The sequence below is a fragment of the Suncus etruscus genome, chromosome 3 (genome assembly GCF_024139225.1).
Source record: "Suncus etruscus isolate mSunEtr1 chromosome 3, mSunEtr1.pri.cur, whole genome shotgun sequence".
In the NCBI taxonomy this organism is placed as follows: Eukaryota; Metazoa; Chordata; class Mammalia; order Eulipotyphla; family Soricidae; genus Suncus; species Suncus etruscus.
In genome coordinates this window covers 15,915,740-15,943,155 of record NC_064850.1, presented here as the reverse complement: position 1 = coordinate 15,943,155, position 27,416 = coordinate 15,915,740, and the positions used below count along the sequence as shown (strand labels likewise).

General features: G+C 36.7%; 1 protein-coding gene and 1 pseudogene across 4 annotated transcripts in view; one reads left to right on the top strand and one right to left on the bottom strand.

Annotated features, from left to right (window-relative positions):
• RGS6 (regulator of G protein signaling 6) overlaps nucleotides 1–27,416 on the bottom strand; it is a 592,928-nt gene that overhangs the window by 532,812 nt on the left and 32,700 nt on the right. For all 4 annotated transcript variants that reach the window (XM_049770388.1, XM_049770390.1, XM_049770389.1 and 1 more), the window contains exon 2: nucleotides 17,494–17,596. In XM_049770388.1, coding sequence (XP_049626345.1) covers nucleotides 17,494–17,577 — 84 coding nt within the window. In that variant the 5' untranslated portion in view covers nucleotides 17,578–17,596. The remainder of the gene's footprint in view (nucleotides 1–17,493; nucleotides 17,597–27,416) is intronic.
• On the top strand, nucleotides 6,632–6,756 carry LOC126005252 (uncharacterized; annotated as a pseudogene).

Genomic DNA, 27,416 nt, shown 5'->3' with positions numbered 1-27,416 from the left:
CAGTGGAACAGATTCCATCCCTGGTTTTCAATGGCTAGGTCTCAAACTCAGGCTCAGACCAGAGCCAGTTGGCTGTCCATAGGTTGAAAACTTCTGCACTGGCTCTGAGGGCAGGTTGTTGGTTGGTCAATCACTCTCCCAAACTGGTGACATGTGTTCAGTCACAGATTTCCATTTTCAACAACAGGCCTCTCTTTACTAGAAAGGCAGTGAAGTTGGTGATAACAGCTCTTTTCTCTTTATTTTACTTTTTTTTTTTTGTCTTTTGGGGTCACACCTTTCAGTACTCAGGATTTACACCTGACGCTACACTCAGGAATTACTTCTGGCAGTGGTCAGGGGAGTAAGGGGGTGCTAGGGATAGAACTCAGGTTGGCTGCATGAAAGATAAGTGATGTGCCATTGTACTATAATTCTGGCCTCCATTAGTTCCTTTCTTTAAATGAAATCTCTCTAAAGTCTCTTGCTAGCAGTCATGCTTTCACAGCAATTTTCTGGACTCATCCTGGACTTAGATGGGTTCCTGACTAGAATCATATTCGCATCTGATGCCATGCTCTCCCTGAGCAGGGTGACTGCCAATATTTACCCAGTCACTGATCAGTCACTGTCATTGCACCAGGGGTGAAAGCAGAGAATCAGGAGAGCCTATGAACAGAAGGACACATGCATTCATGGAGTGCCAGGCTCTCTGGAACAGCATCAACCCAGTGGAAGTACAAGTTCTACTCTACTGACCAGCCAGCTAGATAAGGATTGTTTATATTAAATATATTGTTCAGTACCATAATTTTAACATCATTTAAAATATAAAGTGATGAGAGACCAACAGTCCTACCAAAATGCCACTCTGTAGGGATGCAGTTTTCTTTCATTTCTTTTGAATAACTTACTTACTCGTGCTCCCTCATGGGCAAAGGCATGTCTGTATCCCAAGAAGGATCTAATATGAACACATAGAAGAAAGGAGTGGGGGGGGGTCTTTAACTTTAAGGTGCCCTCTCATCCCAATTGTCAGGAAGGGAAAGATACTCTATTCATCTCTCAAATGAACTTGAGCCATATAAAAGGATTTCTAAACCTAGGCTTCGTTTAAGTTGCCACTCAACTACCATCCTAAACTCTTTTTTGTTTGTTTGTTTTATAATTTTTTTATTTAAACAACTTTATTACATACATGATTGTGTTTGGGTTTCAGTCATGTAAAGAACACCACCCATCACCAGTGCAACATTCCCATCACCATGTCCCAAATCTCCCTCCTCCCTACCCAACCTCTGCTTGTACTCTAGACAGGCTTTCTATTTCCCTCATACATTCTCATTATTAGGATAGTTCAAAACTAAATATCTATTTGTAATTTCTCTGAGATGACTTTTGTCACCACCTCAAAATAAAATAGCATCCTCTCTCTCTCTCTCTCTCTCTCTCTCTCTCTCTCTCTCTCTCTCTCTCTCTCTGCTCTCTCTCTCACCATCCTAAACTTTTTTTGTGTGGTTTTTGGGTCACACCAGGCAGTGCTCAGGGGTTATTTCTGGCTCCAGGATCAGAAATTGCTCCTGGCAGGCACGGGGGACCAAATGGGACTCCAGGATTCGAATCGATGACCTCCTGCATGAAAGGCAAATGTCTTACCTCCATGCTATCTCTCCAGCCCCACCATCCTAAACTCTTAAGAACTGACCCTTTTAGCCCATTTCCTCTTTAGTTATGAAAAAATACTAAAATTCAAAATTTTCCTTTACCTCCTCAAATAGACAGTATGGAAAGTACAATAATGCCTCTCCCCAAAGATTAGTACTCCCAATTTGTGACTACCGGGCTTTAGGTAGCAAAAAAGACTTTGCCAGTATTTGAAATTAAAGAATTAAAGATGGGAAAGTTATCTTGGAATATTTTAGTGGGGTCCATGGAGTTAAAAGTTTTAGCGACAGGGTGAAAAGAAGGTCATAGTTAGAGGTGATAAAATGCTTTAAGTCGAGGTCAGAGAGTTGCTGAGTTATGAGTTGAGAACTTGGAAAAAATTAAGAAAATAGATTCTTCCCCAGATCCTCTAAGGATGAAGATAGATCTGTCAAATTGTTCTGACCTCCAGAACAGTAAGAAAATATTTCCACTTTGTTTTTGTTTTTTAGCTACTCGTTTTTGGATATTTTGTTAATGCAACAACTGGATACTAATACAGGCTGGTTTTGAAAATGTCAGTGATCAAATATATTTTCTAATAAATTAGTCATTTTATCTCATTATGCCTCACCTCAAATGATGAGAGGAGAGATCTTCCCCTTCCTCTGATCAGAACCAGCAAACAGTTTGATATAGTGAATATGAAATGTAAGAAGGACAGGCAAGTAGGCAGTGGCGAGGCCATCCTCTCAGAAACCTACATCCACAGGGACAGCAGAGGATGAGATAGAAATGGAATGTGATTTATTTATAACCAAGCTGCCTCCCCTTGCAAGTGTGTGACAGAAGAGCTGTTTTAAAGTTTTCTTCTTCAAACTTGGCTGCAGAACTTGGCTGCTTCTCAGAACTGTGCTTTTGTATTTAGCTATAAACTATAAGAAGCAACCCCATGGTTAAACTGTAGGCAGACGTGGTGCAGGCAGAAAAATGCTGTGGGGAGTGGAAAGAGGTTGAAATGTGATTCTTATTTAGTTAGTTGCTTAAGAAAAACAAATAGAGAATAAAATAGCAAATGGCTTGGAATAGTTCCAAGTTAAAAATTTCAAATATCCCAGCATTGAGGAATTCAAGCTAAGGAGGGTGCTCCAAAGCTACTTAGGCAGTAAGATGGAGATCTGGTGTAGAGAGAAGGAAGGACTCTCTGGCCCTAATCAGAAAGCCATTTCATCTCTATAGTTTAATGACACAAAAATTTGATAATACTTAACCAATCAGTTGAGATATCAGCCATGTCTTTTGACCTAGGAAGTCTAAATGTTACTAACAATATATAAAAGATGAATAATTAAAATATGCCACATTATCCACAGAGATTATGCAACCTTTAAAACTATGATTATGATGACACACAGCAGCACCATGGAATGCAAGTACTATGTTTATCCATGAAGTGAATATAGCTCATGTCAGATATAAATTGATGTAAGAAAATAGACTATAGATACAAATGTTAATTATAATCATTTTTGCAAAGTCAAAATTTTTGAATTCTTTACAAGTTTGTGCTTTGATTATTTCTAAATTAAATTACTACTTCAAAATGAAAAAAAGTTATTTTACAAGATAAATAGAAAAAAATAGCAGTTGTCAGAAAAGCTTGACTTTACCAATACCCCATGGTGTGAATTTTAGAACTAAAAGTGGTTTGTTGCCTTAATTCAGGATGCCTTGATTGAGGATGTGTTTTATAGAACACACTGTGTCTTAAATATATTTGATGTTTTCTTATCCACACAAATTTGCACACATCATTCCACCATCTAGAATTTGTTCTTGGCTCTTTTCTACCAGACCAATTCCTACCTTTCCTTAAAGATACAATTCAAGACATGGCTCTGCAAATTTCTTGTTCCTATCCTTCTGACAGCCTTACCAATGCACTATAATTCATTACAGACAATCTGGATATTTCTTTTGGGTTTTGATAATTCAAAAAACACAGAAACTTTGAAATAAAACAAACCAAAATTCAAGTCCCAGTGCCAGCTTATTAATTCTTCTGCCTTTCTATTTCATTACCTATAAAAGAGAGTGAATAGTACCTTCTCACAAGTTATTCTTGTAATGATTTCATGTGTATCCAGCACCAGCACAGAACTTTATATCTCAAAGGATAATCAAAAAGTGCTGGGAATCTTCCTTAAGCCTGCACTACTCTTGGGCTCCACAGTTAAGCTATAAAGTCTGTAGGACAGGTAAAAATAGACTACTTTTTTTTCTACCTCTGCACATAACAGTGCATAGAGGATAAAAGTATGGTGTCTGGCCAGAAGCAGATGTTAGCTATGTAAAAAGAAACAAACCATGTTTTGTTTTGTTTTATTTCATTTTTCCAGAATCACTACAATTCAGACAGAGACCAATTAGAAACTTCTATGGCTTATATAGTGTCCTTCCTAAAAATATGTGTTGAAGTTTAATCCTGGGTACATGTTTATAGGACCTTACTCAGGAATAGAATCATGGCAAATGAAATTAGCAAAAATATATATATATATAGTACAAATAAAACTTTTTTTAGGGTAAACCCTAAATTCCATAACTTGAATCCTTTCAGAAAGATTCTGTGGTAAGTAGGAAGTCTGACACACTAGATAGAAGTGAAGACAGAGGTAGAGGTTTGTAGTGATGCAAGTACAAACCAAAGAACAAAGAGCAGAGGCATCTCTGAGAACTAAGGAAGCAACAAGGAAAAATTCTCCCTATGAGCCTCCCAGAAGAGCATGATTCAAAACCTCTAACCTTCCCGGCTGTGAGAGACTAGATCTGCCTTGTGCTAAGCCTTAAGGTTTGTGGGAATTTGTTGCTGTAGTTCAAGTAAGCTAACCCAAATTTGTTCACACGTACTAGACTGCCACTGAGAAGCAACTTTCTTCAGTTCCAAATAAGTTTTCTTTTATATCAACCTCAGTTAGGGGTCTATTTCATGTTATTTTCCCAATTATTGTTACCCTTTTTCAGAGTTCTGCAGATGTAGGCAAGGATAGATAAATGTCATTAATGTCAGTAGTGACATTACCCCTCAATGTCTTCCTCTTTGTACTTACTTCAGTGGAAGAGGCCACTCATTCCTCAAGGCCAAATCCTGGACATGTCTCTCAAATTCTTTTATTGTCAAAGTTAATGGTGCTTCCTAAATACAATGACATCTTCTCACATCTTCCTTTATCTCTCACACCACTTTATCTCTGAGCAATAAACCACCCAGGGAAATATGTTTTCTTAAAGCCTGTTAAAAGGAAAGCAAGGAGCCTGTTAGAAAAAGATTCCTCACTTTTTAAAGGCAGTGTTCTGTCTGAAGACTCGGGGAAGTAACTAAATATTTCAGAAACATTCACCTTCTGAGAATAATTAGACAGGATGAAAATATGTTTTGTTCAGTGTTTGAGGGCAGTAGAGGACTACCAAAGGAGTAGAAATTTTTGAAGTTCTAATCTGCAGGAGAAGAGGCCAGGAGGTAAACCTCACAATTGCTTTTCTCCTGGAAAGTATTGTCAGTTGTTTAAATTAAAGGTATGAGGGAAACTCTCCAGTCCTTTAAGCTGACTCTAGAAGCTTAAGAAACAAAAATACAAAGTTAGAATCAATCAAAGTGGAGGAAACGGAGTGAAAGTCCATGGGGGTTATTTGTTTGTTTGTTTGGCCTTTGTTTTGAAACCATCTGAGAGGTACTCAGGATTACTCCTGACTGAATTTAGGGATCACTCCTAGTAAGGCTTAGGGACAATAAAGGGGTGCTAAGGACTGAATCCATGAAGGATTGAACCTATTGAAGCCATGTGCAGACCAAGAGCAGAATAAGTGCCTTAACTATTGTACAATCATCCTGAGCCCCATCTATGGTTTTCATTGCAACCAGAAGAGCTTACTCCCAAGAACAAACATGCTCTAGAAATGGATTACTCCCTAACAAGAACTAACATGCAGTTACATTTATTTCTCTGTATTTAGTTACTCTAATGCAGGGGTCCTCAAACTACGACCAATGGGGGACCACATGCAGCCCACCACAACATTTATCTAGCCCGCTGGGTGTTTTGCCACTGCTGCCTGTCCTGCTTAGCGGCTGACTCATTCCAAGCCCACAGTGCGCGTGTGTAGAAGTGCGCTGCACTCTCCAGCTCCCCTCCTCTCTGTCTCTTGACTCCTCCCCTCAGTCTTGGGCATGGGTCCTCCATTTTATTTTATTACAAAATAACATATGTACAGTGTGCATAGGAATTTGTTCATAGTTTTTTTTTTTAACTATAGTCCTGCCATCTAATGGTCTGAGGGAGTGAACTGGTCCTGTTTAAAAAGTGGAAAGTGATATGGAGATTTCTTCAAAAGCTGGAAGTTGAACTCCCATACAATCCAGCTATACCACTCCTAGGGATATATTGTAGGAACACAAAAATACAATACAAAAATCCTTTTCTCACACCTATATTCATTGCAGCATTGTTTACAATAGCCAGACTCTGTAAACAGCCTAGATGCCCCTCAAGAGATGAATGGTTAAAGAAACTATGGTACATATACACAATGGAATATTATGCAGCCATCAGAAGAGATGAAGTCATGAAATTTTCCTATACATGGATGTATATGGGATCTATTATGCTGCGTGAAATAAATCAGAGGTATATAAACACAGAATGGTCTGACTCATCTATGGGTTTTGAGAAAAATGAAAAAAAAATGTGTAATGATTCTCAGAGACAAAACAGAGGAGGACTGGAGGGTCCAGCTCCTGACATGAAGCTCACCACAGGGATCATTTAGTGCAGTCACAGAAATAATTACACTGAGAAATATTATAACAAAATGTGACTGAATGAGGGAAGTAGAAAGCCTGTCTAGAGTTCAGGCCTGTGTGGTATGGGGAGGAAGGACACTTGGGATATTGGTCATGGGAATGTTGCACTGGTGAAGGATTTTTGTGTGTGTGTGTGAAAAAAGATAAGGCCTCCCAATTTTTACTGTTCTTTACACTGACTGTATAGAAAGAGGAGGTACAGTAAATGCACCCCATATACACCTCAACCCAGGCCCTTTGCCTGGTCTGTATTGTGAATTAGGGGGACAAAAAATAAATAAAAATAAAAAGTTTGAGGACCCGTGCTCTAATATAATCTGCCTTAACCTAGAAAAGGAAAAATCCTAAATCCTCAAGAATAAGATATTTCTCAAGAGCAGTGCTCAACCTTTTTATACCTCTGAGTCAGCACTTGTCTTTCAGACTAATCCACCAACTGGCAGTAATAGCCAAGTCAGTGAACTAATGTTATTCAACCTTTCTACACCAGTAGACTAGCAGTTGAAGAACACTACCCTACAGACATAAATTTTCTCTCCAGAGTTAGCTGTATAAATATCTATAACTTAATTTTTAAAAAACTAGAAGTTTCAAAAAGACAAAATAATGTAGCATTGTAATGTCCATAATATCCAATGGCACCCTGTCCACAATACCTTTAGATCTTTAAAGTACTTGTTATAAAATTTTAAGTAAAACTAATTAATACATTTTAGGTAAATGATAGAAATGATAAATGATAAAAATGTTTAGGACAGTAAAAGTTGCAAAAAATTAATGGACATTTTAAAGCTTAAAACAATAATTAAAGTTGTAAATTCAATGGGATTGACTTAACTATATATTAGATAAGTTGAGGAGAGACCTAGTAAAATAGTAAACTATTAAATAGTAACTAGTAAAATTGAAGATTAAACCATAGACTATATCGACATTGAAAATCAAAGAGACAAAAGAATAAAAAGTAGAAAAACAATATAAGAAACACAGAGGAAAATAATAACTTATTAATAGAATTATAAGAAGGATAAGCATAGATAATAGAGCATAAACAATGAAGATTTAATAGCTAAGAATCTCCTAAGGGTAAAATTAAGAAGAAATGCTTCCTTGGGAGATTGGTAGAGGAAAATGGGCATCTTGGAATGATTTATGCATGACAGTATTATTAACAGTATTGGAAATAATGGTGCCTCAATAAGACTAAAAAAATCAAAAGAAATGCTAATCACCTGAAACTTAATTGTATTATTAGGCAATGTTACTTCAATAAAAAATCAGGAAAAAATTTATATTAATATTACTGAAAATAAATCTACAAGAAACCATTTAAATTCGAGTGAAAGGATTCCTAAAACAGTCAAAAAAAACCCCAAAAAACCAAGAGATTGTATTCAAAGAATTAAAACTGACAGTTAAGGAAGTTAAGAGACAAGAAAAGTTACTAGGAAGATATATAAAGAAAATGCCTGAAAATTAAAATCCTGTATGTTAAAAATAAAAAAGTCTTCAAAAATGATAATGAAACATGAATTATAAAAGTAAAATAGTTTTCTTTGGAAAAAATGTAAGGAGTCAGATAGAGAACACACATTGTCATACAGGCAACAGAAAATATGCCACAGATATTTTTCTAACTTTCTCCCAAGTAGACCTACACTGAAAAAAATATCAAGTAAAAAGACAAATTATCCCAGATATAAACATGATACTAAAAATAATAATAAGCAATGGAAATTGTGATTTTAAATAACTCTACTTAACCATTATCTTTATTAAATTAAATTTTATGAAACAAATATCTAAAATATCTTACAGTGCTTAAAAATAAAGAAGATAACAGGACCATAGCGGTGGCGCGAGCGGTAGGGCATTTGTCTTGCACATGCTGACCTAGAACAAACTGCTTTTCTATCCCCAGAATCTCATATGGTCCCCCAAGTCAGGACCGATTTTTGAGAGCACAGCCAGAAGTAACCCCTGAGCATCACCAGGTGTGGCCCAAAAGACAAAAAAAGGGAAGGAAGGAAGGAAGGAAGGAAGGAAGGAAGGAAGGAAGGAAGGAAGGAAGGAAGGAAGGAAGGAAGGAAGGAAGGAAGGAAGGAAGGAAGGAAGGAAGGAAGGAAGGAAGGAAGGAAGGAAGGAAGGAAGGAAGGAAGGAAGGAAGGAAGGAAGGAAGGAAGGAAAGAAAGAAAGAAGGAAGGAAGGAAGATAGATTAAGAAAAAAAGAAGATAAGGCCAGAGAAATAGTACAAGGTTAAGGTACTTGCCTTACACATTAGGCTGGTCCCAATTCAATTCCAAAAATTATATGTGGTTCCCCAGACACTTCCAGGAGAAAACAGTGAGCACGGAAACAGGAGTAATGTCTGAACACTGCTGGGTATGCCCCTCCCAAATTAGGAAAGATTTAATCTGACATGTCCCAAGATGTCATAATAGCCATCTTCTTTCCAAGACAAACTTTAGACCCACCCAAAACAAAAACCTGGAAACCAACTGTGGGATCACCAAAGTTTAAATCCTATCTCATAATAATTATTTGGCTAATTCTCTTTCTTGATTTTCATCTTTGGATATTACTCATCCAAGAGACAATCATATTCTTTTGGAGTGGGTGTATGTCTACAACTACTTTGCATTTTTTCCACTCTTTTATTATAATACATCTTTAGATATGAGATTGCTAATCAAAATTTTTGTCCAGCTATCATCATGGAGATTATCCACCTTCCTCAAAGATATGAGCCAAAGATATTATGCTGGCCATGTCCACACCATAAGCTCTTTCCTATAACTCTTACCTCTACCCTCTGGCTACACAATATTCCTCTGCATGATTCGTGTGTCCAATCACCCCAGGACTCCAATAAACTGTGGATGAAAAAACTTTGATAGGGAAGGGGCTTCTTCTTCAAAGGCCGACAATAAAAATATGAAAACAGCAACAACAATAAAACTTATATGTCCATTTTGTTTTTATTTTAATTAGCAATTTAAAAATTTTAATGTATCATCCTAATACTGGACAATCTCACTCATAGGCCAAGAAACAAAGAAATGAAATAAAAAATGTTCAGTGAAAACAAACTCAAAAACAGAGGTTACTCTAATGATGTGGAAATGGAGAATAGAAGTATAAGGTCTTAAGACTGTGATGAAGGGTTAGTGGCACTTATACAAATACCTAATCATTTGCATTCTTGTGAACTAATTTTACCTCAATAAATCTATAATTTAAAAAAATAATAATTTTTGTATACCCCCAATAATGTTGAAATATTTATTTTTATTTCACATTGACTTTATTGACTTTATGTTATTGCTCAAAGTCCTAAAATTTGAGGTTTATTCCTTGACCTTGATTTGTGTTTCCTATTATACAAGGATACTAGAAGGAAATGTCAATAATAGCTAGAAGAATAAACTATTTGCCAAAAAGTAAGATCTTAGACTTGAAATAAAATAAGAGAAAGAGAGAATTTAGGGGAAATAGAATGGGATAAATCTTAAGCATGCCAAGACTTTACAAATTAGAAAATTACATTTATAGAAACACATCCTATTAAATCACACTTAGATATTCTCTATAATAACATAATACTCCTTTATTCGATGGACATTGATACCACTGACCTGGGATTTGTCTACATTCTGATCTCCAGAATCAAAATAATTTAAAGAGAAACTTTTCTTCTAGAGAGAAACTTACTTCCAGAGAGAAAAAAAGAACAGTTTTTTTTTTAACTATGTCCGTAAAATTTCTTCAAAATACTTAATGAGTGGAATGCAGAGACTTAGAAGAATCTCTAATGATAGCTGTTGGAAATTTTACATAACTTTTAGAGAGATACAGAGAAAGAGAAAAATAAAGGAAAACAGGCCGTAGATGTCCAAATTTAGAGGTCAGAGAGGTAGTACAGCAGGTAAGGATGTGCCTTTCACATGGGGTGAACCAAGTTTCGATCCCCAGCATCCCATATGGTCCTCTGAACATGTTCATTTGACACAGAAATAAGTTCTGAGCACAACTGGATGTGACCCAAAAATAAATAAATATCTAATACAGTCAAGAGTTTGATGCAAGCTAAGTGCTCCTCAACAGATGTCCAGATAAAGAAGGGATAGTAAATATACATGATGAGACACAACACATCTATAAAAAGATGATGAACTCTTGACATTTCAACAATAGCAAAGGCAATTCAGCTATTTTGCTACAACTTTTGTTGTTTCAGGATTCCTCTGGTTATTCCCAGTTATAATCTAGTAAATAGACTTTTCACTTCTCATTACTCTCCAATGTTCACAGCATACTATTAGTTGTCAAATTCTTTTTCTCCTCAACATCTCTCAAGCACTCCGTTTTATCTACATTATAGTGCTACTGATATAAATTTCATTTCTTCCTCATCTGAATAATTGAAAAGATCTCATATTGAACATATAACTTCTCTGGTAATCCTCTTGTGGAGGATCAGGAAGATACTTCAAAAGGCTAGAATGCTTTGCCTGCCAGAGTTCCAGGTTCCATCCCTAGCACCAAAATAATCCCAAGTATCATCAGAAAAGATCTGGGAATAGGTCCCAACCATTCTTTTGGGGGTGTGGTCCAACCAAAACAAAAAATCACTTTTTGGAAAATTTCCATATAAAGAAAATCAAGATCTCAACGGTGTCCCTTGAGGAAAATATTTGCATGGGTCAGAGCTTTATAGTAACCTAATGGCATCCATAAGGTTGGAAAATACAAGAGATTGTATTACAATATTATAATTATATTATAATAATACAAGATATTTATGTTGATGCATGATATTGAATAATACAATGTTTACTTTAAAAAGGGACATGTGGGACCAGAGAGGGAGTACAGTTCACAGTACTTTGGTATAACATTTGGTTCCATGAGCATATTAGGAGCGTCCCATCATTGCAGAGCAGGGCATAAGCCCCAGCATCCCTTACAGTGCCCTGAACACCACCAGGCTTGAAATCTGAACTACTGGGTGTGATCCCCCCCAAAAAACGAGAAACAAGACAAAAAGAAAAAAGAAAACAGCCAATGGAACTGGATATTATATCCAGTATTGTGTCATAAAACAGTGAAAGCCCTACACCAGTACTACCCACCCACCTATTACCCCTACTCTAATGAAATAAGCTACAATATTGTGAGCAGTTCTCCATAAAAACACATGAGATGAAATATATATACCCACTATTAAAACTCTGCTTGAAGTAAAAACTCTTAGTTTTTCTTCCTTCCCATCTTGAATTTTTCTCAACTCTGCATCACAACCTTGTTTACCAGCGCTTAGTAAACAACATCACAACTTCATCCTTTGGCATGTCCTGGTCCTACCTACTAATCTTTATCCTTCCCTACTCTACCAATTAATTAATTTTAGTTCATCTTTTAAAAGACTAAGCTAAGACATTATCATTCTGTTCCTGATTCATTATCTGATATGGACCACAGGATCCCTCAATTTGCATCTAGCCGTACTGCATCATCCAATATATCTCTGCTTCTCTGTCCTGTGGATTTTTCCAGGGACCAGCCCTCATCCTGCCTTCCTAGGCAGCTAGTAATAGTATCTAGAATATAAATGTAGTTTCTAATACTTCTTATGCTTTGGTCATCAGGATCAGTGGATTGGTTCCCTGATTTTTGGTGGCGCTAGTCTCTACATTTGCTTTCTATGAATTTCCAAACAATATCCTGTTCCAAAGTTTCTCCAGAACCTTGTTTCTTCCAGGACATATTTTCCCTTTCTTGTTGCATACTGGTGCCTGTGGGACTAAAGCAGGCTGTACTTGTTTTCTGAACATATGAAAGCAAAGACTGCCCAGAATTTCAAGGGTCTTAAATCATTAGGGAAAGTGATTTTGGGGAATCACATAGCAACACAAAAGATAAACCCAGCAGAAATGGAATCTAGAAACCTGAAATACAAGACAGTTTAAACACAAGAGCACATTGATTAATATATCCTTGTTCTTCTTCCTCTAAAACTCCTAATTCATCCATGAAACTGTTTATTGCTGACAATGGATCGTACTTCTGCTTAAACATTATTCTTGGAATCTATATAACATTGAATCAGTCCTGCAACATGGTAAGTGTACAATGTTTTAAAGATAACTAGCCCAAAAAAGGGAAAAGAGATGCGTTAATTGTAGAACAATTAAAACTAATGTTTTTTTCCTTCTGATTCCTGACTCCAGGAAGTTTTGTTTAAATTCAATTGAGGTTGGAACTGGCTTGGAACTGGCTAAAATATTTAAGAGAAGTTCAAAAGGGCATCAAACACACAAACACTCTCACCCTGGTGAGACCTTAAACCAGGTGAGACCTGGTTTTGACCTTAGGAAAATAAATCAACTCAAAAAAAAAAAAAAAAAAAACAGGGGGCCAGCGAGGTGGCGCTAGAGGTAAGGTGTCTACCTTGCAAGCGCTAGCCAAGGAAGGACTGTGGTTTGATCCCTCCTGCGTCCCATATGGTCCCCCCAAGCCAGGGGCAATTTCTGAGTACTTAGCCAGGAGTAACCCCTGAGCATCAACTGGTTGTGGTCCAAAAAACCAAAAACAACAACAACAAAAAACCAGAAGCTACAGAATGAAACTGTGAAGTAGTTGCACAAAAATTTGTTTATGTTATCTAGTCCAATCATTTCACTGTACAGAAAAGCAAATCAAGTCAAAGTACTATTTTATTTATTTGTATTCTGGTATCTATATAGGAATCATTTCATAATTCTTCTATTGTAATGAATGCTTAATTAACTATTCTTGTATGAAAATTTATTTTTAATTGGGAAGAGAAGGATAAAAGAAAAATAAAGAAGACAAAATAGGAAAGAGAGCTTAGAAGACATGTCTCATCCAGAGTAGTAAAGTGGTACGTGTGCGATCTGGGACCAGCTATCCAGAGAGCTTAGCTTCCTAACTGTCATCTTAAATCACACTGTACTGCTTCCTGACCTCAGTTTGGCTACAGTTTCTATACCTACCACTTAATTGCCCAGAATTATACCACATCGAATGACTAGTCCAGTTCAAAATCTGTCAAGAGACATTATTAACACCATTTGAGAATCAAATAAAGCATCCTACTCTTCTCAAAATATATCCTAGTTATATAAGAAAGTAAACATTTCATAAAACGTTCAGTCAAGAAACAGCACTGGCAAGTAAAAGGAAGTTGGAGTATTAAAATGCTCCTACTTAACCCAAGTCAAATCTCCAAGGGAAAAATATATAAATCAAAAGTTCCTATATTGTTTTTTAAATTTATTTAATTTAAGCAATAGTGGTTTAAATTAAATAAATGCCCATGTTCCAATGAGTGTATGGCTAATAATGGAGTGGTGGAAGTGATGCCAATTGTCATGGTCATTAGCTGGACATAATAACAGAAAACTGTTATTAATTGTAACTTAAATAACATATCTTCTTCAGACTTTAGTTTTCTCATCTATAATAAGAAGATGTTGACTGAAAAATACTCTAAACTGAAGCCTAAAATCCTTTAATTTTCTATGACAAGGCCCTGGATCCAGTTGCAAAATTACAAAACCACTTTGAAACACCAACTTTCACTTGACTGTCCCACGTGTATCTTACACGGATATTATATCAAGTGAGCATCAGATTCCCCTGGAAATATTACAAAATTCAAATGCCTAGGACCTAGTTCAAATTCATTCAATGAAAGTATCTTGGGATACTTTGATGATCAGCATTTTTATAAAGTACCTCTAAGTGATCAGATGTATAGCCAGGTTCAAATGCTATCACTATATTGGGTAATACAATGGTCCAAGATATTTTGGCTCCAGAAATATAAAAAAGGTTGATAGATCTGGGCAGCTTGATGAATAATTAAGGTTTTCTTTTAAATAGATTTTTAATGTGACCAATACATTTTTCATACACACCTCCAATCCAAAATGTGAGTATGAAGAATGAAAAACTAAATTAGAAAGTTCAAGTCAATAAATAAATCATGTCTTGGGGAAGTACAACTTCTCACACTTAATGATAGATAAAATGTAGGAAGGAAATGAAAAGTATTCTAAAAAAAGTATAGGCTTGAGAAGCCCACTCATTGTTACTCATATGTCAGAAGGTTACCATCCTAAATGACATTTTCAAATCACACAAAATTATGGACATAATCATCCCACTTAGTTCTCAGAAGTTTACCCAAAACTCCATTTCTCCAGATTTGGCATGTTAAATGTCAGCATCTGAATCAACACAACACAATCCAAGTCGAAATTTTACACTGAAAATGTCTGTCAGTGAGAGAAAGAAATAACAAACAAGAGAAAGAAAACAAAAATAAAAGAACTATCTGTATTATTTTATGCAAATTTTCATTGAAGGTACCTAAATGATTTTGGTTTATAGCTATACCTTGAATAAAGCATTTATAAGAAGACTCCAGAGTAAATATTCAGCATTGACCCAGGCTGTGATATGACTCTTTTCTGACATCCTCAATGTCATATTCTTCAGTAGGTAAGACCTGATCATAGCCAAAGTGCGTTGAAAGCATTAGGTGTGGGTAATTGCACAAATACCCAGTGATTCCAACACAACCAGATTTTAGTAGTCAAATGAATTAGATAAAAATGATTGTAGGTCCTAAGTCTAATTAAAGTTAAGTACGCCTTCATTCTGTCTAGTAGATCAAAGAGATGCACTGTCCCATTGAAACATTTCATTATTAATACAGAAAAATACCATACGATCATATATTCCCACACAAAAATGTGTCATGAGTAATATAGAAGCCTAATGATTAGCCATCATTTCTTTCAACAACAAAGAATGTGGTTTCTAAATTAAAATTTTAAAAAATATCCGTCTCCCACTGCCTAAAAAGTAAATATCAAGTCCCCACAAACCTGTGGGAAGTTTTCAACATAATACCAAACATTCTAATGAAAAGGTGTTTGCATTGCCTGACCTTTATCTTTCTTATTAACCTATAATAATCCATGGATTTGAAACCACATGAATAATATATATCTGTATTCTCCTGTCTTACAAAAGTAATTTACTATGTGTTCCTTAGTCAACTTACTAACAACACCAACATTAATACATTTTATCATTTATTTCCTCTCCATATGTCACTGTCTCAAAGATATATAAATAAAAGCACCAGAATTCCTTTTAAACTACTTCCATGCCTAATGAGATATACAATGCCTTGTTTACTTTATCTAAATGAGTCTTCACAAGAGCTCCATGATTTAACCCCTATTTTCCTCTCAATTGTCCTGATGTTAGTAGCTAGGAACAAAGAAATAGACACATGTGCAGTAGTTGTCCCTAGGTCACTCCACTAGAAAGTTTTATTTCAACCAACATCTTCAAAAGCCCAAGTTTGTACAAGTGTGGCACATGGCTTGGGATGGGTCATGAAGAAAATTATTACTTAGCATTATTCTCTCATTCAGTATATCCCACTAATTATCTACTTTTTCTTTGCTACAACTCAGTAAGCCTCTCCCTTAGTGATGAGTTACCTAACTGTTGTCTTGAAAGCTAGAGATTAAGAAATGGGATACCCGAAGCAATATTAATTTTAAAAAATTATTTTTGCAAAGACTAAAAAAGGAAAATTACCATTTTGATGGTCAAGAATATCTAGTTCAGCATTAACATAGACTGAACACAGAGCCTGGCAGAATTCATAGAACTCAGCAGACAATTCAGAGTTGGGAAAATGTAGAGACATTAACTCATATACCTTATTACATTTAATATAGTTAAGCTAAATTTCATAAGCATACAAACACAAGGAAAAGGTATATAAAGAGTTATACAGTTTCCCCAAATCCAATACACACACAAATAAAACTTACATGACATTATTTCCTTCCTTTAAAAACATTCAAATATTCCAATTAGGATTAAGAATATCAATGTCATATTTATCACTCAAGGTGACAAACACAATCATCTCTGATTCTCTTTACCTCTTGATTTCAACCAACCCCCAAAGCATTTATAATTCAGCATTTATAACCCCCAAAGCATTTATAATTCATTTATAATGCACTACCCCTGCTACATTAGTGACGTCCCTCGCTTTCTGACTGACAGAAATACCCACTGCTCCCCCACGCATAGTCTCCAATCTACTCTGACAACCACGCATTTGGTGCATGAGGGCAAGGCTCATAAGCCCTCAAATAATATGATTCTACAACTTCTGGCACAACTGTTTCATGATTAAATTGCCTCTAACTCAACATTCTAAAATCTGATTTCATCTAACCTCTTGTTCTAAATTTTACCTCCATGTACCTCCTACTAATTCATCCTATGCCTAAGCTTTCCCCTTCTAGTGTTCTTTTGTTTCTTTCTAGCATTTTGCCTCTTCCCAATGCAGCTTGTCCTGAAATGTTGGGGGTCTCTTTCTTTCACTTTTCTGCATAAAAAAGTCCTATCAATTCCTGGAAATTGAGTTCAGAGAACCTTCCTCCTCCGGCCGGTTGCTCACCTCTGGCATCAAGAGGAAACACTCTCTCAGTAGACAGTCAAAAGTCTACTTGCATGCACTTCTCTTCTGGAAATGAATATCTGGACTTCATTACAATAATTTATGTATATCTCCTACAAACTCTAGCATACATACATCCTCTCCCACAGAATCTAAACCAAGCCTTGCATAAACTATGGGTTTGCAAAACAGTTTATTAATAAATGTTACACTATGGCCTTTACAGAGAGGAACCAAAAGGGAATACCTCTCAATCTGCATTGTTGTCAAGAAAACTAAAGTGCATCCTATCTTTTAAGTTTTCCATACCAAATATGAAAAAAATCACTTCTTTGAATTTCAGGATTAAATAAGACAATATGAAATAGAAAGTGATATTATATATTAGCCATGAAAATTTAGTAAAAAGACATTTGTTGAATGCTCAGAAGCACAGAGGTACATATAGCAGCAGTACCCATTGCATGGAACCAGACACCTTACTTTGCGGTAGACAATCATATTTGGAGAACTGTCCTCTGGGTCTGCAATCCCCACTGCTTTCTGGTCCAAAAGACAATGAGCCATCCTGATGTCTTCGTTCAGACTGTAAAAAAAAATAAAAGAATAGACCATTTGGACAAGAAAGAACTATATAAGGAAAGCTTTGAAAAGCAAAAAATTAAGTTATCTTTTGACAGGTACCTGGAAACCGAATATGATATAATTTCTTATTTTGCCTTATTAATGTAAGCAGAATTTTAAAAAACATGTAGGAAGTTACTGCTGTGTTAACCCACCTACATTCTTCAAATCTCAAACCAGGTACTTTAGGGGGTGATCATGTACCAACCTTAAATAATCTCAAGGTTAATCATTCTCCTGTTGATTTGTCTTACCAAAGCTTCCTTTCTGATAAATCCTAAGCATTAAAATATGAATATTTTATCAGGAATGTTTAAATCGAAACCACAAGAAAGTTCCATACCATATCCACTATGATTGATAATAATTCTTTTAATCTCAAGAAAGAAACATTGACCAATAGTGTATGGAAATCAGAACACCAGTCCATTACTGCTAGGAATGTGGAAGAGTACCAAGTCACTGAGAAGTAGTGATTGCCTGGGGGTGATATAAAGGTCAAAATCCTGTCTTAAGGCTTGCAAGACAGACTCTTTTAGCCCCTGAGCCATTCCAGGCGCTCAGATTTTTACTACCTTTAGGTAAATTGCACTAACTACACAATGGCAAAGTCATGAGTTTCAGGGCAGTGTTCTATAAAATGTACTCAATGACCCATACATCAAATTTATATCTTCATAGAACAGACAACACATTATCCAACCATTGGATCCATTGTGACATAAATGCAATGTCTAAAATAAATGCAAAAATTCTAATGTGCCACAGCAGAAATGGCACAGAAGTGTGTGGTAGCACTTAGGGTATCATCTTCAGGAAGAATTTGGGTATCAAATTCAAGCACCAAGCTCCTTGATACTCTTCCACATCGAATTGTTGCTGTCCTCTTTGCCATATTGAAACTACAGTAGCTTCTCCAACATATTAGCAGGAGCAAACTAAACATGTCTGTATCCTGATCAAGATAGGTTCAGAAGCCCAATATGGACAACTAAAATGTCTGTTTTCTGCTTTTTCTATAGATGCATGGATGGTTCATCTTGATTGATAAGCAAAATCTGACCAACTTACAAAAATAATTGTTTTGTGGTTTGTCGAGAAATAGTGAGAAAATATGGCTCTTACTTTTTGTGAAGAAAATTAGTTTTGCAGATTTATTTTATTTCAACCTAAATTAAATGTTGATTTTATTCAAAAAATAAAATCAAATGCCTTATTTTTAAACTATGGGAATCTCAACTCCACTAACAAAAACAAATATTTTCAACTTGTGTGTGTGTGGGGGGGGCTACCGGGATCAAACCCATGGCCCACACACAAGGCAAGTGCTCTAATATAAGACACATTTTTCACTCACAGTTTTTTATGGAGGTTTACCCCCTCTCCAAGTGGTGCTTAGGGGATCAGGTGGTGTCAGAAACTGAACCCAGGGTATCCACACACAAAGCATGTGCTCCAGCACTTTGACTCAACTCTCCTTCCCAGTTCTATTTGATCTTTTTCAAAGTAAATATAATATATATGTGTATGTATGTATATATATATATATATATTATAAACAGTGAGACAACCTCTGCATAGGTAATAAAGATGTAAAAACAATTCTTGAGGTGACATTATTTTCTGTGTGAATCCAAGCAATTTAAAAAATCTTTGGGATCTTTTCTTTAACTTCTTTTAAAAAAACAAAAACAAAAACTAGTTGGTGGCTCAAAGAACTGGAGTGCATGTTTTGCAAGCATGTTCAATTCACAGAACTCCATGGTACCCTGAAAATGAAGCCAAAGGTAGTCCCTAAATACTGCTGGGCTTCCCACCCACAAAAAAAAAATGAAAGAACCATGCTGGATTCCTGATCTATGCCCAGGAATATGCCCAGGCATCTTCCTTGACACAGCTCTGATCAATAAAGTGCAAATCCCACTGAGTGTTCCCAGGTAGAGCCAAATCGCTGAGTGCAAAAAAAAAAAAAAATCCTATAAAGCCATAAAACTCCTCCACAAATGTTATCACTAATCTAAGAGTCTTCTTGGGTTATTTGCACAAAATTCATAGGCCTTCATCAAAGAAACTTTTATAAATACCAAACTTGACAGAAAAGGCCATTTCAATTTGAACTAAAAACTCAGGAAACATTTTATTATAAAATAACTTGGTATCAAAGGTCATTCCATTAAAACAAATTTGGACAGAAACTGGGGAAGAAAGGGAAATTTGTAATTTATGCTAAGAATTTAATTGTCCAAAATCACTGTTTGAATCATGTGACTTGGTTTCTTTACCATTTGTAAATTAGCACACATTTTAGAAGTTAGATTACATGAGGAGACAAAGAATAACATTCTTTTATCTCTATCTTCTGTAATATCAGTATTTCTAGGCCTAAAGTACAACATGAAAACACTGATTACTATTCTCATCAGCGGCTTTTAAAGTTAAATGAACAGTACATGGCTTTGTTTTTAAACAACCGGCTGATTTGCCTACTCCTTTGCTTTAATACAGAGTATGACAGAGCATGAAAAACAAAAATTGAGTCCATTTATGTGTGCTCATTTATCTATGTAACACAGCCATTTGGGGTTTCTATTGCTTTCTTTGTAAATCAACACTTTCACTTTAATGAGCATATTATCTTCCACCTAGAAAACTGTGCTATAGCAGCAAGACTGGAAATGACCTAGAAACAATCGTGTCAGCCCTCCCATCTTCCATCCCTGCCCCACTCCACCCGTGCACACATGCATACTGAACAGAAACATTGCGTGGGCGAGAGCAGGCTGCTGTTCTGGACCTCAGAGCTCCATGGCGCAAAGTCTCTATGTTAGAAGTTTTAGTGAGCCTAGATAGCAGAAAAGCTTCTGTTTTTATTATTATTATTATTATTATTATTATTATTATTATTCCACTATCAACTGATTTGGAAGCCCAGACAAATTATTTGATATTTTATGTCTAAAAAGAAGCATTTCTGAGCCCGATGCAATAGTACAGGAGGTAGGTAAAATAGTATACTTAGTACAATAGTACACAATAGTACACTTGCCTTGCCTGTAGCTGACCCAAGTTTGATCTTAAGCATCCCATATGGGTCCCCAAACACCACCAGGAGTGATTCTTGAGTTCAGAGCCAAGAATAAACCCTGAGTATTTACAGGTATGTCTCAAACCAAACAGAAATTAATAATAAATTAAGAGAATCATATCTATAATAGTGATAGAATTATATATATATATATATATATATATATATATATATATATATATATATATATATATATAAGAAAATTGGGTACAAATATATTATGAGTAAGGCCAGAGAGATAGTACAGCAGACAGAGAACTCGAATTGCATGGGCATCTCAGGTTGGCTTCTTGCCTCCCTATATGGTCACCCCAGCCAACCATAAGTAATCTCTTATATGCAGAGCCAAGATAATCCCTGGCTCTACTGGGTACAGCCTAAACAACAACAGAAAGTGAAAAAAATATATATATATGGGTAAATATGTTTTCATTATATTTATTGAATGCAAGGTTGGAGTTCATGAAATTAAAGGATATATTTTCATTAATTACTAAAATATTTATTTTTAAGTGAATACAACACAATTAAGATGATAGTACTTGTGGGGGGAAGACACATACCTGATTGTGATCAGGGCTTACTTCTGGTGGGGCTCATGGGACATATGAGATAATGGGACTGAACTACATTGACCACATGCAAGGTAAACACACAACCTGTAGTACTGTTGCTCCTTCCTCCATATTTTTAATTTAGTGGGAAAGAAAAACATATCCTTCCTCAAGTTATTTCTATATACCACTTGCAAAGGCATCCAGTAAACAATCAGAAACTTTTATTTTAATATTTGGAGAATGTGACTGGCTTTCTGTAAAGTAGCAACTATATTTTATATATTTAATTTTTGGTTTGGAGTCACATCCAAGTATTGTTCAGTGGTTCTTCTTGGTTCTGCACTTAGGAACTAGATCTGGTAAGCTTGGAGGAACCAGATGGGATGCCAGAGCTTGAACCTGGGTCAGCCACATGAAAAGTAAACACTCTTACCACTTTACCATCTCTCTAGCTCTAGAAACTACATTTTAATTGAGAAGAAAAAAAATCAAAATTTTTACTCTCCCACACCTTTAATAAAGAATGAAGAGGTAAACTAAATGTGTTATGGTTATTCATTTCACTATCTCCAAGACAAGAGATTAATGCCTAAAAGCTGGCATCTTTCATTAGATGAATCTACATTCAAATCAATCAAAACCCACCCACTAGCTGTGTAACTTCCCTTCTCTGAGCTTTTGTTTCCTTATTCCTCACAAACCTCTTTTCCAATATAGTAGAAAGCCTAATGAAGTCAAAAGACTGGATCCTCTGCCTGATTTACAATTTGTTGTCAACCTGTCAAGCCACAATCTGCAGCCTGGAGCTTGAGAGATTGTACTAGAAGTTAAGACACTTGTCATGTAGGTGGTTTACCTAGTTCAATTCCCAACACTACACAGACTCTCAAAAACCTAGGGATCACTACTGAGCACAACCAGGAATAGCCCCTGAGCACCAACTGGTGTGACAAAACAAACATTACGGATTTTTAAAATAGAAATCAAAACTTTTTAAATACAAATAAAAGCTTTTGTGTGTGTGATCTCACTTTTTTTTTACAGTTACAAAGTTGTTCATGATTGAGTTTCAGTCATACAATATGCAATGCCCTTCACCAATGTAACATTTTCCACCATCAATGTCCGCCTCCACCCCCCAGTTTCACTCCTACCATCCCACCTGCCCTTTCCCCTTCCTGCCTCCAAGGCAGATGTTTTTCTTCTCTCTCTTTCCCTTCCTTCTTTTTTCCAAGTATTTTTCAAAGACTCGCCAGAATGTTCTAGCTACATTCTTTTCTTTGTAGTTGCCCACATCCTAGGCCAACTCTATTCATGACAGCGCTCATACTGGACTTCTCCAAAAAACACACAAAGGCCTCAGGACGCCTCCCCATAAAGTCATCCCTCCCTCCATCCATCACTGGGGCTTGCAGGACTCAACACTTAGTTTTGGAGCAAAACAAGGGAGCATCCACTTTTATAAAGCTCCATAGAAAGTCCTGGAAATATAAAAATAAGTCAGACAAGATGAGCTATCCTTAAAGTACTAAGCTGTATTAAGGAAGTACTATGGTATGTCTATAAATACTTGGCACAACACCAAGACAGGACAACGTCAAGAAAAAAGTGTGGAATGTGGAGGGGATGGGGACAACTGAGATCAAAACATACGGGTAGATAGAAGTCTAGGTGCAGTACAAGAGGACACTATAGTCTACAGGACAACATAGGCATGGGAATCTATACCTCTGGATGTAGGAGACATAAGAAACGGGGGAAGGGTCAATAATTTGATTTCAAGGAGACTAAGCAGTAAAATAGTGTAGAATGTGAAAACGTAGAACACTTCATGACATTGAAGCTAAAAGCATCTTCAAGGATGAAACACCACTGGCCAAGCAAGAGGAAGCTAAGATAAACAAATAGGACTCCTTTAAACTGAGAAGCTTATGCACTTCAAAGGAAATGGTGACTAGGATACAAAGGCCACCCATGGAATGGAAGAAACTATGCACCCAATACTCATCAGATAAGAGTTTAATATCTAAGATATAAATAAGATATATAAGGCTCTATCAAATTAGATTATTGATTAAGGCCTAAGATATATAAGGCTCTGATTGAACTTTACAAGAAAAAAAAATCTAACCCTATCAAAAAGTGGGGAGAATAGACATTTCCTCAAAGAACAAATACAGATGGCCAAAAGGCACAAGAGAAAGTGCTCCTCATTACTAATCATCAGGGAGGTACAAATCAAATCAACAGAGATATCATCTCACACCAGAGACTAGCAGCACATCACAAAAAGAAAGAAATAAAAAACAAGAACAACCAGTGCTGGTATAGATGCAGAGAGAAAGGGACTCTCTTTCACTGCTGGTGGAAATGCAGACTGGTCTAGCCTTTTTGGAAAACAATATGGACATTCCTCAAAAATCTACAAATTGAGTTTCTATATGATCCAGCAATACCACTCTAATGATATACTCCAGGAACACAAAACACAATACAAAAATGCCCTCTCTAATTCTATGTTCAGCACAGCACTATTTACAAAAGTCAGACATTGGAAACAACTCAGGTACCTGACATCAAATGAGTGGCTAGAGAAACTATGGTATATTTACACAACAGAATACTATGCAGCTATTAAATAAAATAAAGTCATAAAATTTGCATATACATGGATAGACATGGAGATTATTATGCTGAATGAAATTAGTCAGAGGGAAAGAAATAGACATAATAATCACACTCATTTGTAGGATATAAGAAAAACAAGAGATAGTATGGTAATAATATCCAGAGACAATAGATTTAAAGATCAAGAGAGCTAGCCCAGGGTAGGAAGCTCTCTACAAAGAGCAGTGAGTACAGTTAGAGTAGAGAAGGGTCTACTAGGACAATTATAGTTGGAAATGATTGCTCTGGACAAGAACTCAGTGCTGAAAGGGGAGAAAGTGACATGCAATGGCATCCCTCCAATGACAATAGTGACCACAGTGTCAAAAAGAAAAGAGAGAAAATAGGAGAGGGAGAGAAAGGGGGGAGAAAGAGAAGAAAATTGCCTGCCCTAGAGACCGGTGGAGGTGGGGTAGAGGATGGAGAGGAAATGGGGGACATCAGTGGCAGAAAGGATGCCCTGGTGAAGGATGGCATACATTGTATGACTGAAACCCAACAATGAAACGTTTTGTAACCACACTACTTAAGACTAATTAATTGAGACTAATATTAGAAAGACTAAATTAAGGTATTCTTCCTCCACTATTTGTAGATTTGGGTCAGTCCGAAATTCATAAATCCACTTTTGGAATGCACGAACAATTTAGGTAATAAACGATCTGTAAGTAGGTGGAAAGGATGATGAATGATTGAATGACTGAAAGCCTGAATGATTTCAAGGTCTGATTAGGGAATCTTTGGAAAGTCAGGACTGCAATTTACTCCGAACTTACATTGCATTTGTTTGCCATTACACAAATGCTAGCTATTTTAGCTATTTTCCTTCTTCTGCAGGCCTCTCTGCTGGAACAAGCAAAGACAAGGGTCCAGTAGAGAACAGAGTTGGAAAGGATTTGAGAAAGACCAGGAATCACATCTTGCTCTAGCCACAGCAAGGTTCATGCTGGTAACTGAAGTTTTTCATTCTAAACTTCCAGCTCTTTGCCCACCAGATGGGAAACCTTTGTTTTATATTGTTGGTTTGCAAAACAGTAGGAAATTGCAAATTTTATTTTATTTTATTTTATTTTGGTTTTTGGGTCACACCAGCAGCGCTCAGGGGTTACTCCTGGCTCTATGCTCAGAAATCACCCCTGGCAGGCACAGGGGACCATGTGGGATGCTGGGATTCGAACCAATGACCCTCTGCATGCAAGGCAAACACCTTACCTTCATGCTATCTCTCCAGTCCCGAAAATTGCAAATTTTAAATTCCCTAACAATGAAAGCTATACTGAGCATGTTGTTTCAAATCAGTGTTTAGCCAAAGGTAACCCCCAGATTACCTCATCAGACTTTTCAAAGACCCTCCCTGACTCTAGGTATTCTTACACAGAGCCATTAACAAACTTTTCATATGGTCCTGATGCAGAACTCAGAAGTAAACTGCTCTAGTGACACTACAACACCCTAAAATCATCTTCAAATGCATTGAGTAGTCTTTTTTTTTTTTTTTTTTTTTTTTTTTGGTTTTTGGGCCACACCCAGTGTTGCTCAGGGGTTACTCCTGGCTGTCTGCTCAGAAATAGCTCCTGGCAGGTACGGGGGACCATATGGGACACCGGGATTCGAACCAACCACCTTTGGTCCTGGATCGGCTGCTTGCAAGACAAACGCCGCTGCGCTAGCTCTTCGGGGCCCTCATTGAGTATTCTTAATGAGTAGTCACTTGGAGTGCCCATCCTTTAATCCATTCTCCAATAAGTTCTTGGATGAACCCTGTCTACAGCAGAGTCCAGCACTGTCATCTGCCAAGTAAGAATCTTTGCTGATGTTCCTTCTTTTGTCCCTTATTAACTCAGGGCTACATGGTTTGCCTCGGTCTATCAAAACCTAGTGATACTTTGGTTGATTTCTTTTTTGTGTGTGTGTGTGTGTATTTATGGACATCAGTAATGTTGATCACATCAAAAAATATTTATAAGATATGTGCTTGCTCAGGTGTACAAGATTGTTTATACAGACCTAATCTGACTAAGTAGGCAAGATCCTTCGGGGGTGGGGAAGGAAGAAGAGCAGCAAGGAAGAACAACTAACCCTTCTTGCTTTGGCAGAGTCTGCCAACTTGATGGTCAGATATTAAGTAGCTCCTAGACAGTTTGACTGTATCATGTGACATACCCAGAGCCTTAGCAAAGACCCACAGAGTTTCAACCCTAGGGCCTCAATTTTGGTGGCAATGCCAGGTAATTTACTGGCATATAACCACTTGACTTGACACATTTAGGGCTTCAATTAGAATGTAGAGATTCCCAAAAGCTGGTTCCCAAGATCAGATAAGTCTAGTGGCCTCAGAGTTTCCTGAAAATTAGGGGACCCCAAAGGGATGGATTCCTGGTTTCCATATTCCAAATATCCTTTCCCATAGATCTTGAGTGGCCCAGGATTCCCACCTCACATGTTCCCTTATGGTGACTAAAAACACAGTCAGGCTTGGAAACCACTAACCTCAAATTCTGCAAAACATACTTCCTTTCACCTCATTCCTTCATCCAGGAGTCTTCAAACTACGGCCCACGGGCCACATATTGTATTTATTCCCATTTTGTTTCTTCACTTCTAAATAAGATATATGCAGTGTGCATAGAAATTTGTTCATAATTTTTGTTTTTACTATAATCTGGCCCTCCAACAGTCTGAAGGACAGTGAACTGGCCCCCTGTTTAAAAAGTTTGAGGACCTCTGCATCCCATACCACACCACCAATTATATGTTATTTTCCATTGAAGTTTGGCAGACATGCTGTCATGGGTCAGTTATGGGTGATGAGTTTAGAAGATAGTTCTTGTTCATGATTATGCCCCAGTAATGCTCAGGACCATGAACTCCATTTATTCCACTTCCCTGAGCTTCAACTTCCTTCTCTCCCAGTTGCACAGGCCAATGCTGACTGCCCAAGATTCATGACCTGTAACTTTGCCTGTACAGAATTAAGCTGGTGGGAAGATGTAGGAAGTTTTGCCACTGAACAGGAATTTCTTGTACAGTCTGTCCAGATACCCTCCTCTTAACAATGTTCTGACTTTAAAAATCGCCCTCTGATTACCTCTAGATCCCATCAATTCACTCATGACTCTTCCTGAGTTTTTTGAGCTTTTCTTTTACAAAACATAATAAACAAACCATCAAAAATAAAATAAAACAAAACAAAAAATGACAATTATGTGTTTCTTCCTCCTCTCTGAACTCTAACCTAATTTAAATTAATCTAAACTAATCTAAACTCTAACTCTAATCCAAAGAAACCTGAATTACCCAGAAAAATATCCCCTCCACAATAGTCCCATTGGTATCACTCCAGATCGCAAGCCAGGAAGTAAGGTTAGTTGTCCCCTTCTATCTTTCTACCTTACTCCCCATTCTTGTAATGTTAAGACCATTTATGACCCATTCTCAAGGCCACTTCCCATCTTTAACCTGTTTAAGCTTCT